This window comes from Bubalus bubalis, chromosome 12 (assembly GCF_019923935.1).
Source record: "Bubalus bubalis isolate 160015118507 breed Murrah chromosome 12, NDDB_SH_1, whole genome shotgun sequence".
Taxonomy (NCBI): Eukaryota; Metazoa; Chordata; class Mammalia; order Artiodactyla; family Bovidae; genus Bubalus; species Bubalus bubalis.
In genome coordinates, this window is record NC_059168.1 from 47,013,727 (window position 1) to 47,030,079 (window position 16,353).

General features: G+C 41.0%; 1 protein-coding gene across 1 annotated transcript in view; it reads left to right on the forward strand.

Annotated features, from left to right (window-relative positions):
- Positions 1-16,353, forward strand: part of EIF2AK3 (eukaryotic translation initiation factor 2 alpha kinase 3) — an 82,815-nt gene that overhangs the window by 53,971 nt on the left and 12,491 nt on the right. The window contains exons 11-14 of the mRNA XM_006074737.4: positions 4,878-5,000; positions 9,085-9,234; positions 10,972-11,749; positions 15,072-15,239. Coding sequence (XP_006074799.4) covers positions 4,878-5,000; positions 9,085-9,234; positions 10,972-11,749; positions 15,072-15,239 — 1,219 coding nt within the window. The remainder of the gene's footprint in view (positions 1-4,877; positions 5,001-9,084; positions 9,235-10,971; positions 11,750-15,071; positions 15,240-16,353) is intronic.

The window sequence follows — 16,353 nt, forward strand, 5'->3', positions numbered from 1 at the left end:
CCAGTTATATGGTAAGTCACAGGGATATAAGAGACAGTGTAAGGAATATGGTTAATGATACTGCAATAACTGTCTATGGAAACAGATGATCACTAGACTTACCGTGGTGATCATTTTATATTGTATACAAATGCCAAATCATTATATAGTGCACCTGAAACTTACATATTATATGCCAACTCTATTTCGATTAAAAAAGAAGAAACAACCTCTAAACTAAGATCTTGTTTAACTTTTTTTTTCTTTTTAATGTATGTGTACTAAGTCACTTCAGTCATGTCCAACTCTTTTTGACCTTGTGGACTGTGGCCCATCAGGCTTCTCTGTCCTTGGGATTCTCCAGGCAAGAATACTGGAGTGGGTTGCCATGCCCTCCTTCAGGGGATTTTCCAGACCCAGGGATCAAACCCTATTCTCTTATGTCTCCTTCATTGGCAGGCGAGTTCTTTACCACTAGCACCACCTGGGAAGCCCTGAAACAGACTTATCCTTCAAATGACTTAAACTCATTCAAAGTGGCATATAAGACGGATAGAAGTATAGTGTTACAAAAGTTTAGAATTACAGCCACCAATTACATCTCAGTAAAACTGAAATTAAAAAAAGAATTATGGTCACCAAATTGAGTTGTTATTCAGGTAACTTAGTTATTGAGGGTTTACCATGTACTGGGCTTGACATTAATAATTGATAATTATTACATTACTAAAATATGATATAAATAATAATGTTAATTATTATATTATTAGAGTATGATATAAATCTCCTGTGTTACTTAATCCTCAGTTATTTATCTTATCCTTATTCTGTCTAAAATAAAAAGCAGAAAAAGGGGAGAAATACACCAATAGAATAGATTATTGTTAACAGCAGAAAAAAGAGATTGGTTACTTAAAAAGCAGCCAATTCAAATAATTTGAAAGTAAAATATAAGTAGAGAATCTGTTAGCAGGTCTGTCAGGTGTACAGATTTTAATGCTTTGTGGGACTAGAAATGGTGCTATGGTTCGGTTTTCTTATTCCATGGATTATTGCTACATTTCCCCTTGGTTTTGATATTGTGCCTAGCACTTCCGTAATGTGGGGACAAGGGGAAGTTCTGTATGAAACTTATTGCTTAATATCCAGGATAACCACAGCTTTATGACAGAAAAGACTGATAATTACAACTAAAATGTGTGTTATTTTGATCATCTGTGGGTTTATCTAAGCTGCATTCATACTGTATCCTCAAAAATTGAGAATTGACTGTAATCAGTATGTTCTAGCAAAACGTACTGGGTGACCAGCAAGTGGGAAAGGCTTTAATACCCTTGCTAATAGAGATGCTGACTTATATGTCAGTGGCCAACACCACCAGCAGGCAGGGAGGGAGAGGAGACGGGCCCACCAGCTTCACGGACAATTCACTACCCGAGCCATTCATTGTTCATTCAACATCTATGCTGAGGAACTGGGTACAGGACAGTAGCTCAGGCTCTGGGGGAAATATCAATAAACCGGACTGGGCTTATCACCTGGAGGAGCTTAAAGTCTGTGGAGGAAGGTGATACTAGATAAAACATAAACATATAAGAAAAAAAACCATGAGCTAAGTGACTAATCCTGACCGTGATAATTCAAGAAGGTGTCATAAATGAGGTCACATTTTAATTAAACCATAAATCATGAGTAAGTGACAGGTAGAGATGGAGGGTGAGTGGGGTATGATGAATAAGCATATATTTGTAAGGCTGTTCTGAAGAGAATTGGAATAATGTACTCTAAAACTGAATCAGGCTTAATTTTCCTTTCATTTTATTCAATATGAAGAGAATGCTGGTTGTTTTTAAAATACCGGAGCTCTGTGTTTGTTGAGTGCCTGGTGTTTATTGAGTGCCTACTATGTTCTAAGCATCATTAACAGCATGAACTCTGGATTTAGTCATGAATTTAAGTCCAAAGTTGGGACCTGAGTCAAGGTGATACTTAGGTTTATAGAGTCTGTAATCATGTATAGGATATGATTTTATATATATATTAATACATATATATATATATAAAATAAATATATCTCTTTTTCAAAAGATATATCCATTTTCATATTAGTGTTTTCTTTAATGTAGGAAGATAATTCAGTTGGCCCTCCAGGAGGAGGACGTGAACTTCTGGGGCTTTTGCAGTTGGGGAGATGGATTTGTACTGAAGTACCTTGAGTAGCTATTTTTAGGTATACAGATTATTACTCTTCATTCTCTGGACAGTAATTGGCCCATGGAGGGTTGGGATATATTGTCTCTCCTCCTAACACCACGCTCTAACCAGCTGAGCCAACTGCTAAATTAATATGAGTGTACAAGTCATAAAGTAATAAACTTAGCCTTATAAGGGACACCAAAGGTAATGTAGTTCAACTCTCCTTTCCGTGGCCGGAAGAATATCTTCCACAGCACACATGCATGCATTCATTTACTTATTAATTCATGCATTATTTGATTGATATTTGTTAGACCTTCTATTTGCCAAGTAAAACTAGACTATGGAAATACAAAGAGAAAAAAGAATGCTTTCCTGCAGTCAAGGCTGTTAGTCGCTCAGTCATGTCCAACTCTTTGCAACCCCATGGACTATAGCCTGTCAAGCTCCTCTGTCCATGGGATTCTCCAGGCAAGAATACTGAAGTGGGTTGCCATTGCCTTCTCCAGGGGATCTTCTTGACCCAGGGATTGAGTTAGGTCTCCTGCATCGCAGGCAGTTTCTTTACTGTTTGAGCCACCAGGTAGTCAAGTCCCCTACAGATTAGTGGCAGTGGAGAGAGAAAGCTGCATGTAAATAACTGCAAAATAGTAAGACTTAATTTAAATATTCCATGTACTGTGTGCAAAGTGCTATAAGATCATTAAGATAGGGGTCTAGGAAGGCCTTACAGAGGTGGTAAAATGAGCAGAATGAATGAAGAATAGAATTTTATGAAGTCCAGAGAAGTTCCCATTGGAGCCAATAGTGGAAGCAAAAGCCCTCAAGTTTGAGAAAACCTGGTGCAAGCTGACTGGAATATACAGAGCAGAGAAGCAAGGCCAGACATTAATGGGGAAATAGGCTACAAAGTGGAGGTCTGCCTGTAAGTGCCAGATGGTGAGTTAGCTTCTGTCCAAATACCTTTGGTGATGAGCACACTGTCTCCTGAGGCATCTTAGCAAATTTCAGATAGCTTTGGTTCCTAGAGAAATTTCTGGATAAAAATGTACTTAAGGGACTTCCTTGGCAGTCCATGGTTAAGACTGCATGCTTCCACTGCAGGGGGCATGGATTTGATCCCTGGTCACGGAACTAAGATCCCACATGCTGCATGGTGCAGCAAAAAAAAAAAGTTACTTAAATATAATAGGACTGATTAAATCTTTTCCATAAAATATACAGGCACTGACATAAGAGTAAAATACATTTTCTACTTGAGTACAGAATGCCACAGGAGATAAAAGGTTACAGAATTAAGGATTAATTATTTTGATGGATGATGGAAAGTTTTGGATAGGACAGAAGAGTTTTAAAATTGCTGTGAAAAGACAGCCTTCAGAATGGGAGAAAATAATAGCAAACGAAGCAACTGACAAAGAATTAATCTCAAAGATATACAAGCAGCTCCTGAATCTCAATTCCAGAAAAATGAACGACCCAGTCAAAAAATGGGCCAAAGAACTAAATAGACATTTCTCCAAAGAAGACATACAGATGGCTAACAAACACATGAAAAGATGCTCAACATCACTCATTATCAAAGAAATACAAATCAAAACCACAATATTGTACCATCTCACGCTAGTCAGAATGGCTGCTATCAAAAAGTCTACAAACAATAAATGCTGCAGAGGGTGTGGAGAAAAGGGAAGCCTCTTACACTGTTGGTGGGAATGCAAACTAGTACAGCCACTATGGAGAATACTGTGGGTATTCCTTAAAAAACTGGAAATAGAACTGCCATATGACCCAGCAATCCCACTGCTGGGCATACACACTGAGGAAACCAGAAGGGAAAGAGACACGTGTACCCCAATGTTCATCGCAGCACTGTTTACAATAGCCAGGACATGGAAGCAACTTAGATGTCCATTGGCAAACGAGTGGATAAGAAAGCTGTGGTACATATACACAATGGAATATTACTCAGCTATTGAAAAAGAATACATTTGAATCAGTTCTAATGAGGTGGATGAAACTGGAGCCTATTATACAGAGTGAAGTAAGTTAGAAAGAAAAACACCAATACAGTATACTAACGCATATATATGGAATTTAGAAAGATGGTAACGATGACCCTATATTTGAGACAGCAAAAGAGACAGATGTATAGAACAGTCTTTTGGACTCTGCGGGAGAAGGCGAGGGTGGGATGATTTGAGAGAATAGCATTGAAATATGTATATTATTATATGTGAAATAGTTTCGAGTCCAGGTTCGATGCATGAGACAGGGTGCTCAGGGCTGGTGCACTGGGATGACCCTGAGGGATGGGATGGGGAGAAAGGTGGGAGGGGGGCTGGGGAACACATGTACACCCATGGCTGATTCATGGTAATGTATGGCAAAAACCACTACAATATTCTAAAGTAATTAGCCTCCAATTAAAATAAATAAGAAAAAAAAATTGCTGTAAGAATAAATGATTAACAAGTGATTCCCCATGAAGCAGAAGCTTTTTAACTTTTTATAAATTTCCCAAGGAAAAAATTAAAATGTATTTGCTTCATTTATACAAATAGAAAAGCAAAGAAAGCTAAATAAGAGTTTATTTACAGTCTATTAAGATAATTTCTAGGAGATTTAGTTTATACAAAGCAAAATTTAAAACTATTACAAACTTTTAGAAATTTACTTTTTTTTTTTTTTTTTTTTTTTAGGTATCTAACAGACTTTGAACCAATTCAGTGCATGGGCCGTGGGGGGTTTGGAGTTGTCTTTGAAGCTAGAAACAAGGTTGATGACTGCAATTATGCTATCAAGAGAATCCGTCTCCCCAACAGGTAATGGATGGCACTTTTAGTAAACTTGGAGTTGGAACTATATTATCTAATCTCAAAGGCAATATGTCCTTCTTACTGTACTCCATAGAGACTACAGAAAACATAGTTTCTGAATCTTATATCCTAAGTGCCACCAGGTATTCAGCTCTTTTAAAAATGTCCTTTACTCTGACTGCTTTGTATCCTCTTAAAAAATGTGCCCTGTTTTTGATTCTTAACAACTCAGGGCATTCCCACAGTGAATTTTTGATAACTACAAACTTCTAATACATATCACCATTGAAACATAATCTATATTTATTGTGGAAAATAAGAAATAGTGTTAAAACAAAGACCAATCCATGTCTGCTCTACCCAGTAATAAAGACTTTTAACATTTTAGGGTATTTTCTTTTGATTTTTTTTACTGGTCATAAATTTACCTCATTGGTAGCACAGTTATCAATATAATACAGTTTATCTATTGCTTCCTTTGTTGTGTGCTCAGTATTTTCCTTGCAATTAAGGATTTGTTATTGAAATGCTAAAATATTTTGAAGATATTTTATGACTGGATAATAGTCCAGTGAATACTTGTACCATATCTTATTTAACTGTTTGCTGTTATTAAATACTTAGGTTTCCAATTTGTTGAAATTAAAAATAACTTTGCAGTGTTCATCTTTTATAGAAAATTTTGATCACATCTATTTCCTTAGGAGAGATTCCTGAAAATAGAATTTTGGGGTCAGAACGTGTGCTGCTTAAAATGATTGGCTTTCAGTAATACCTTTCTTGCCATCTATTGTGGAAGCCTCCTGTGGGTTCTTTTCTTTAAATAATGACTTTATTTATTTTTGGCTGTTCTGGGTCTTTGTTGCTGCACGAGGGTGTTCTCTAGACGTGGCGAGCTGGGGACTTCTGTTCCTGCGCAGCACGGGCTCTAGGGCACATGGCTTCAATAGTTGAGGCGCACAGGCTCAGTTGCTCCAGCAGGGCATCTGGGATCTTCCTGGACCAGGGGCCAAACCCGTGTCCCCTGCATTGGCAGGTGGATTCTTAACCACTAGACCACCAGGGACATCCTCTCCTTTGGATTCTTGATGAAACGTTCACTAATTGCTGGACTGTCATTCTATTGAATAGTTAAACGTGCTGTCCAACAGATAGAGACACAGGAATGAGACGGTCTGAGTGAGACAGGCTGGAACCTGGACCCTTTGCTGCGATGCTTGCACCTGGACACACTTCTCCTCAAGCAACAAAATACAAAGAAACTATTAATACATAGGACTAATAAATAGTGCATGCATGTGCAGTTGTGGCGAATTGTGGACAAAAGATACAAAGAGATCAAAAAACCCAACTGCCTCCTTTGAAGATCGTGGATCAAGAGCAGGGTACTGCGCATGCCCTCTGCACACAACACCACCTAAGGGGTGGGCAGACCACCTAAGCCACCCCTCTGGCACAACCCCTGGACACATGCCTACACTCACCCCATGTAAGGAACTAACTTGCTCCTCCTCAGGCAGCGAGTGAGCAAGGGAACCTGTTGTTTATTCTCACTGCCCCTGCTATAGCAGGGGTACCTGTAAAGCCTTGCCTGAATTTCTTATCTGGCTTCTGATCAATTTCTATTGATTAAAGAAGCCAAGAACCCTGGTTGGTAACATGAGTGCTTTGATATATAATTTTCTTTTCTTTGGTATATAATTTTTGAGTAGTTTAAATATTCCTATATATTAGGCTCTGGATAGGATGTAAAATTAAGAAAGGCTTCTGCCCCCCAGACCCTGTAAGCATTTGAGGCGCTTGTATATGTACTCAAATAACTGCAAAGCAAGTAAGATTGTCACCCATGGCTTAGCTTAGTAAATAGGTTCTCATGAAGAAAGCACAGATGTAGCCAAAAAGCCATCAAGGAAAGCAAGCCTTATGATGGTGGTGATGTCTGCACCGTGTTCAAGGGGAGCCTGTCCCTTGGTGGACACATGTAGGGGAAGGACAGCCAAATGCACTAAATGGGCTGAGCGTAGTCTAGGCAAACACTTGCAGAGGTGTAAAGATTAGTAAGGATTCTGGCAGGAGTGAAGCAAGGGTGAAAATGGAGGGGTAGGACTTCCCTGGTGAACCAGTGGTTAAGACTCCATGCTTCCACTGCTCAGGTCATGGGTTTGATCCCTGGTCAGAGAAATAAGGTCCTGTAAGCTTTGCAGCATGGCCAAAAAAAAAAAAAAAAAAAATAGAGGAGAGTATGGAAGAAAGATGGGAAAAGTGGCTTCCAGCACCTGAAATGCCATGCAGAGGAGTTTAGATTTTATTCCATAGACAATCAACTTTGTGCCTTTGAGCAGAAGAATGACATGATCAAAGTGGAGGTGGTATGTAGTAAGAGACAAGCATGTAAGCATGTTCAGTAGATTTTTTTTTTTTTTAGAAGTTCAATCCTAAGATGCAGAGCATTAGTGCAGCAGAAGTGGAGACAGATGAGGAAGGAATTGTTCAGTCGCTCACTCGTGTCCGACTCTGTGGCACCCCATAAACTGCAGCACAACAGGCTTCCCTGTCCTTCACTGTCTCCCAGAGTTTGCTCAAACTCATGTCCATTGAGTCAGTGATGCCATCCAACCATCTCATCCTCTGTCGCCCCCTTCTCCTCCTGCCTTCAGTCTTTTCCAGCATCAGGGTCTTTTCCAATGAGTAGGCTCTTCAAATCAGGTGGCCAAAGGATTGGGGCTTCAGCATCAGTCCTTCCAGTGAATATTCAGGGTTGATTTCTTTTCGGATTGACTAGTTTGATCTCCTTGCAGTCCAAGGGACTCTCAAGAGTCTTCTCCAGCACCACAGTTCAAAAGCATCAATTCTTCCACACTTAGTCTTTTTTATGGTCCAACTCTCACATCCGTATATGACTACTGGTAAAGCTATAGCTTTGACTGTATGGACCTTTGTCAGCAAAATGATGTCTCTGCTTTTCAAATGCTTTCTAGGTTTGTCATAGCTTTTCTTCTAAGGAGCAAGCATCTTTTAAGTTCATGAGTGCAGTGGCCACCACAGTGATTTTGGAGCCCAAGAAAATAAAGTCTGTCACTGTTTCCATTATTTCCTCATCTGTTCTCTATGAAGTGAGGAAGAAATGAGTGTCAGGAATTAAAAGGAGGAGCTGATAGGATTTGGTCACTGAATGTGAAGAATTCAGAAATCTATTGGAATTTTCAGGGCAGGACCATTAACAGTAATAAAGCCCAGCAAGAAGAGTGGGAGTAGCTGACTCTCTCTTGGAGAAGGAAGAGGATATAACATATTCATTAATATTATGTTGTTTCAGGTGATGGCTGAATCCCTTGAATGTGAGCTTAGATCCATCAGAAAAGGTGTCAGAGCAGATCAACTCCAGATGCTTTTCTGGCTAAACATTATTGCCTGTGATATTCAGTGAAAGTGAAAGTGTTAGTCACACAGTCATGTCCGACTCTTTGCGACCCCATGGACTGTAGCCCGCCAGGCTCCACTGTCCATGGAATTCTCCAGGCAAGAATACTGGAGTGGGTTTCCATTCCCTTCTCCAGGGGATCTTCCTGACCCAGGAATCAAAGCTGGGTCTCCTTCATTGCAGGTGGATTCCTTACCGTATGAGCCACCAGAGAAGCCTGAGGCTTTAAACAGAGAAGGAAACACATACAAGCCTTTTGGATTCTTGTGTATACCTTGTCGGGGTGCTTCTTCTCTGTCCTCCAGAGCTGCCAGGCTGAGCCCTCTTTTCTGAATATTTCACTTCCACCTCTTCATCTCCCTATTAAGGAATGAGCATTAAGCAATTACCTTTAAGGGTCTGTAGTCATTCATTTTTCATCAGTTAAGAACTCTTTATTTGAATGGATGGGTATACTTGTAGCACTTATTTCTAGAAGAGAAAATAAATACTATACATTTTTTTTTAATACAACACTTTGTTGGTTTTTAGAATTATGCTACTAGGCTGATTTTTCTGTTTCTGATTTTTAGAGTCAAGCAAGAATTCTTTTTTTTACTATTTTGCACTGTTGGATATAATTGCTTCTTCAGAGCAACCTTCAGTGGCTTCTTTGTTTCTCTGTTTCAGAGAACTGGCTCGGGAGAAGGTAATGCGAGAAGTGAAAGCCTTAGCCAAGCTTGAACACCCAGGAATTGTGAGATATTTCAATGCTTGGTTGGAAGCGCCACCAGAAAAGTGGCAAGAAAAAATGGATGAAATTTGGCTGAAAGATGACAGGTAACTTGGTTTGACATAGACTTAAAAATGAGTGTTTCTTTCAGGTTAGTCTTTGATTTACATGAATAAAATATCCTTTCTATTACTATAACTTTAGAGGTTGTTTTTTTTTTTTTTTTAAACAAAAGAATAGCACATTACTGATTCTGTTTCATGTTTTAGAATTTTCTCTAGTTACTTACGTTGGTTTAGTTTTTAGAACATGAACTTTTTTTCCCTTTTTTTGCCCAGAACGTGAATTTCTAAACTCATTGGTAGATAGGGCTCTATGATTTATAATTCATTGAGGGATTTACAGTAGCCTTTCTCAATGAGAGACATTGTCTGACTTTTGTCTCCATTTTTTATTTTCAATTTTCATTTAGTTTCTTAGAATTGATGGTTAGCAATTTTACAACTCCTTTCTGAAGTAGTTTTAAACTACTTGCATTTAAAAATATATGACCTTAGGCAACCTGTAGATAACTCCTATGTTAAATATGCTATTCCCTAGGAGAGAAGGTCCTTTTAAAAACTACTAAATAAAAAGAAAAAGGAAACAGGTTACTTACCAAAGGGCTGGAGTAAAAATAGACTACTTACTCAATAGCATGAGTACATGCGTGTATGCGAACACGTGCGTACTCAGTTGTGTCCGACTCTGTGACCCAAAGGACTGTAACCCACCAGGTTCCTACGTCCATGGAATTTTCCAGGGAAGAATACTGGAGTGGAATTTCCTCCTCCAAAGGATCTTCCCCACCCAGGGATCAAACCTACATCTCCTGTGTCTCCTGCATTGGCAGGTGGATTCTTTACCACTGAGCCACCTAGGAAGCCTACTTACTAAGTAGACTACTTAGCTACTAAGTAAGCTACATTTTATTCAGCTGGAATAAAATTTCTGCCTAAAAGTACCTAACACAGCCCTAGGTCCACATGAGGTACCTAGTTAGCTGCAGTGACCATTGTCTATAGCCCAACCACAGAAGGACCAGGAGAAGTGGCTCTGTATGTCAAGCCCTGATTTGGATGGGGGCTTCCAAATCACAGGTACTGAGGGTTCCTGGCCTTGATCTTCCTTTGTGCCTTGTGTTTTACATAGAACCTGGCTGCTCTGGGCATGACAGTCCCAGATGACAGTTTCTGGTATGAAATCAAGCTTTTCAGTTAAGGAATGGCCCGACTGTGATCTTTGTCTCCTGTGGCATGTTTTCATTGAATTTCTGTGTCCTCCTTTGGTAACTGGCTTTATTATAGTTGAAGCTTTGGAAGCAAAGGGTGTAGTTACAACATTGTAAGTCAAGCTATACCTCAATAAAAATAAATCAATAGAGGGTAGGAGGGAGGCTCAAGAAGGAGGGCATATATGTATACTTATAGCTGATTCATGTTGTACAGCATGCATGCTAAGTCGCTTCAGTTGTGTCAGACTCTGCAACCCTATGATCCGTGGCCCGCCAGGCTCCTCCCTCCATGGTATTCTCCAGGCAAGAATACTGGAATGGGCTGCCATGCCCTCCTCCAGGGGATCTTCCTGACCCAGGGATCAACCCCACGTTTCTTACATCTCCTGCATTACCACTAGTGCCACTTGGGAAGAACATAACATTGTAAAACAATTATACTTCAGTAAAAAAATCAATTAAAAAAAAGATACTCTAAAAAAAATTAATAAACAAGCAGACAGAGGATGTAGTTCATGCAATTTAATCTGCACATGTTCACTCTTGTACCTTTTACTTCTCCCATTCTTAGCACAGACTGGCCACTCAGCTCTCCTAGTCCCGTGGATGCGCCTTCTGTTAAAATACGCAGAATGGATCCTTTCTCTACAAAGGAATGTATTGAAATCATAGCTCCTTCGCCACACAGCAGCAGGTCTTTTTCAGTTGGGATTTCTTGCAGCCAGACCAGTTCATCCGAGAGCCAGTTCTCTCCGCTGGAGTTTTCCGGGATGGACCACGGAAATGTGAGCAAGTCAGCAGATGTGGTATGCCAACTCCAGGACAGCTGCCTTACAGACTGCGAGGGGGAGGATGGTACCATGGATGGTAATGATGAAGGGCACTCCTTTGAACTTTGTCCTTCAGAAGCTTCTCCTTACATAAGGTCCAGGGAGCGAACCTCCTCGTCTATAGTATTTGAAGATTCTGGCTGTGATAACGCGTCCAGCAAAGAGGAGCCCAGAATGAACCAACCACCTGTGGGCAACCATTATGCAAATAAACTATCTGCGCTCCGGCATTCCGGTAGCAAATCTTCGGAACCTACTGTGTCTGTTTCTCCGTCAAGACCAACCACTTTAAGTTTAGACCTCACTAAAAGCTCGGTGGGAAAACTCCAGCCCAGTTCGCCCAAGGTGTATCTGTACATCCAGATGCAGCTGTGCAGAAAGGAAAACCTCAAAGACTGGCTGAACAGCCGCTGCACCATTGAGGCGAGAGAGAGGAGCGTATGTTTGCACATCTTTCTGCAGATTGCAGAGGCGGTGGAGTTTCTGCACAGCAAAGGGCTCATGCACAGGGACCTCAAGGTCTGTTATCTGTGGTTTGTCACCCGAGGGTTTCAACCTGTTTTATTTTTCTATTTATTTCATTTACTTATTTTTTAAAAATTGATCTTATTTATTTGAGTGCATTGGGTCTTTGTTGCAGCACACAGGGTCTTTCAGTGCGGTGGCTTCTCTTGTTGCAGAGCACAGACTCTAGAGTGCTTTGACTTCGTTAGTTGTGGTGCATGGGCATGCTGCAGTCCATGGGGTTGCAAAGAGTTGGACGTGACTGAGCAACTGAATTGAACTGAACTGATGGGCTTAGTTGCTCCCCAACACGTGGGATCGAACCAGTGTCCCCTGCATTGGCAGGTGGATTCTTAACCACTGGCCCACCAAGGAAGTCCTTTACTTATTTATTTTTCTTTTTAGAAGATTGACTTGACTTTTCTGAACCACTTTTCAGAGTCAGGCCCATCTGGGCCAGCCCCCTGGGAGCTGAGTGACTGCACGTCCCAGCCTCAGTTTGTTGTTACTGTTCAGTCGCTTGGTCGCGTCTGACTCTTTGCCACCCCGTGGACTGTAGCCAGCCAGGCTCCTCTGTCTGTGGAATTTCCCAAGCAAGAATACTGGAATGGGTTGCCATTTCTTTCTCCAGTACTTATTTATTTTTATTGAAGTAACACAATGTTGTGTTAGTTTCAGGTGAACAGCAAAGGGATTCAGTTATATATATATTCCCAGTTGAAAAGTTCTTTACTGTGTTCATTCTGACCTGTCACTAAGCCTAATGTTAAGCCTTCTAGGCCCTCTAACCTTTTTATATTTTGGTCACGTGTTTGTCACATGTCAGTCTCAGCATAACTGCCAGCAGTTCTCAGGGCTCCATATTTTAAGTCTTTTGGAGGTGCTGGGGAGAAAAGTATTTTTTTCTGCTGCTGTTGATCAAGAAGTCCTGGGTTTTCTTCTAATTGATAAGCCAAGGACACACTGTTGTTGTTCAGGTGCCGATTGTCTTCAACTCTTTGTGACCCCATGAACTGCAGCACACCAGGCCTCAGTGTCCCTTACCATCTCCCAGAGTTTGCACAAGTTGATGTCCATTGCATGCCAACCAGTCATCTCATCCTCTGACTTCCTCTTCTCCTTCTGCCCTTAATCTTTCCCAGCATCAGGAACTTTCCCAATGAGTCGGCTGTTCCCATCAGGTGACCGAAATACTGGACACATACCTATCCCCAAACCAGTCTTCTGGCAGGAGCTGGGATTATGCTTATTGGTGGATGCAAGCTCTAGATGCCACCTCCAGATAACATCCCACATGAACCATGAACTTGCTGCCCAGAAGAAGGGAATCCCTAAAGTCACTTCCAGATGCTTCCGGTGGAAGCATAGAGGGATGGATAGATGCTGGAGAACCAAAAAGAAACCAACGTCTGTTAGTGTTGGGTACATAGAAGCTGACACCAGAGCCCAGAGAGGGGAGGAATGAGGAAATTGAAGGCAGCACAGTCTAATCCTATCTCTTGTACAAGGTTATTTGAGGAAGAGTAGGGTGTTGTGTGCTAAGTCAGTCAGTCATGTCCAACTCTTCTTGATCCCGTGGACTGTAGCCCACCTGGCTCCTCTGTCCATGGGATTCTCCAGGCAAAATACTGGAGTGAGTTGCTATTTCCTTCTCCAGGGGATCTTTCTGACCCAAGGATTGAAACTGCATCTCCAGCATCTCCTGCATTGGCAGGCAGATTCTTTACCACTAGTACCACTTGGGAAGCCCCATTTGAAGCCCAACGAAAGTAAATTTTATGAGCTAAATGGCTTTTTTTTCCCCCTTATTTCAAAGGCCTATGAATGGTGGTCATGTTAGCTGAGGTTAGAGTAACCTGTAGGAAAAGATGATAATATTATATATGCATATATATATATATATATATATATATTTTTTTTTTTTTTTTTTTTTTTTTTGCTGTGGACCATTTTTAAAGTCTTTATTGAATTTGTTACTATGACTTATGTTTTGGTTTTTTGGCCAAGAGGCATGTGGGATCTTAGCTCCCCAAGACCAGGAATCCAACCTGATTCTCTGCATTGGAAGGCGAAGTCTTAGCTTCTGGGCTGCCGGGGAAGTCCCAAGATGATATATTTCTTGTGCAGGATTTTGAATGTGAGGAGCCCATGGTTAGGTGTATCCAATGAGCAGCTGCATATAAGAGTTTAGAATTTGGGACAAAGTTTAGAATTTGGGACAAGGTTTATGGGACCCTGTATTAGAAGAGACAACATAAGATTGTAGTTAAGGGAATTCCCTGGCAGTCCAGTGGTTAGGACTCTGCACTTTCACTAATGTGGGGCCCAGGTTCAATCTCTGATCAGGGAACCAAGATTCCTCAAGCTGCACAGCCAGGAAAAAAAAAAAAAAAATATATATATATATATATATATATATATATAAAAATTGTTGTTAAGAGCTCTTATTATTCTCCTTGACAGCCTATATTTCCCTTTTATAACAAGCTCAAAGATCAGTCTGTTTCATTCATTCACCATGTAGTAGTGATTTGCTACCGTAGGGCAAGAATTGGACACCTGGCAGTGGAGCAGATACCCTTTTCTCAAGGAGCCAGACTGCCTGGGTTTGAACCTGCTCTACTCCTTACTAACTGGGTGACCTTGGGTGATTTACTTAGCTTCTCTGGGCCTCAGTTTTCATATCTGTGAAAGGAGGGACCAATAGGACTAAAAGGGTTATGAGTATTGCATGAGTTAATAAACAGTAATAAACCACTTAGATCATCTTCTGGCCTATTGCAAGTGCTCTGTATGTGTTTGTTATTATTATAATCATCCTTTAGGTCAGAATGTAGAGGAGCTTGCCGAGTGTATAGAATAATGAGATTTAGTGTTATGTGGCTGCCCGGATGGGAAAAGGAGTTTGGGGGTAAATGGATACGTGTGTGTGTGTGTGTGTGTGTGTGTGTGTGTATGTGGCTGAGTCCCTTTGCTGTTCACCTGAAATTGGCATAACATTGTTAATTGGCTGTACCCCCAATACAAAATTAAAAATTAAAAAAAGAATAAGGAGATTGAGAATTAAGTACCCTAGACACTAGGGAATGTGAATCTCTAAGGATTTATTTAAACAGATGTTCAATGAACACTTGTTCCCCTTGCCTTTTCTTTATTCACAGTACTTGTCTAGAATTGAAGGATTGTTTTCATTTTCCTATTAGTCCATTGTAAAGGGAAAGATGCTTGAGAATATCAAGTGTCCTGTATTTATTTTCTGTAGTCATTTAAATGGTTCTCTTCCCTGTCTCTCCTCCATACACACCCACTGTGCTTTTACTTGCTTTTTTTTTTCCAGCCTTCCAACATATTCTTTACAATGGATGATGTGGTCAAGGTTGGAGATTTTGGATTGGTGACAGCAATGGACCAAGATGAGGAAGATCAGATGGTTCTGACCCCAATGCCAGGTTACGCCAGGCACACGGGACAAGTGGGGACCAAGCTGTATATGAGCCCAGAACAGGTGAGCTGTTCCTTTTCCTTCTGAGGAATAAATAGATTTTTGTTAAAATAGTTTTTTTAGGTATGCTCTGTCCTTTTTTTTTTTTTTTTTTTGGCCATGAAGTCTGGCCTGCAGGATCTTAGTTCCCTGATGATAGATCGAACCTATGCCACCTACTTTGGAAGCACAGAGTCTTAACCACTGGACCTCCAGGGAAGTCCCTAAATAATTTATTAATGAGGATGGCAGCAAGCTAGATATACCCCTGTGAATCTCCATCTGTGCTACATTTAAAATACCCAATAAAATAAAAATCTGAAAATGATGAAAACTGATAGTAGTGTTCCACAGGCAACACAGCTAGGGTGCAGTTCCTCAGCCTGGATCGGGGTGGATAAAGAAAAACACTCACAATGCATGAAGTGTGCTTGCCTTCTGAACCAGAACCTGACAACAGCCAGAAATTTAATGTTTGTTTATTTTTGGCTCTGCTGGGTCTTCATTGCTGCAGGCTTTTCTCTAGTTGTGGCAAGCAGGGGCTGCTCTTTGTTGTGGTGCGCAGGCTTCTCATTGTGGTGGCTTCTTTTATTGCAGAGCACAGGCTCTAGGCAGCGGGTTTCGGTTGTAGCCCATGGGCTCAGTAGTTGCAGTTCCCAGGCTCTAGATCTCTGCTCAATAGTTGTAGCCCACGAGCTTAGTTGCTCTGTGGCAGGTGGGACCCTCCCAGACCAGGGATCAAACCTGTGTCTGTTACATTGGCAGGCAGACTCTTTACCACTGGACCACCAGGGAAGTCCCAGAAATTTAGAGGAGACTTTGAATGTCCTCCTCCCAAACCTAACTCTCATTTCCCCTTATGTGAACGAGGTAGGAACTGTTTTCAGAGACAGTTGGAGGTAGTTTAGTGAACTGCCCTCTGTGTTCATCCACAGGCACGGCAGGAAACAGCGGCGGACAGGCTGAGCTGTGTTGCCTTGTGGGAAAAACTGTAAACGGAACGGAGACTGGAAGTGGTGGGAGCAGGGCATCCTGGGAGATTCAGTGTAGCATCCCCAGCGCTGTGATATTCACAAGCTTATAGATGCTTAGATGAGTGGTTCTCAGACTTTTGGGCCAGTGCCTGTTTATACTTAAA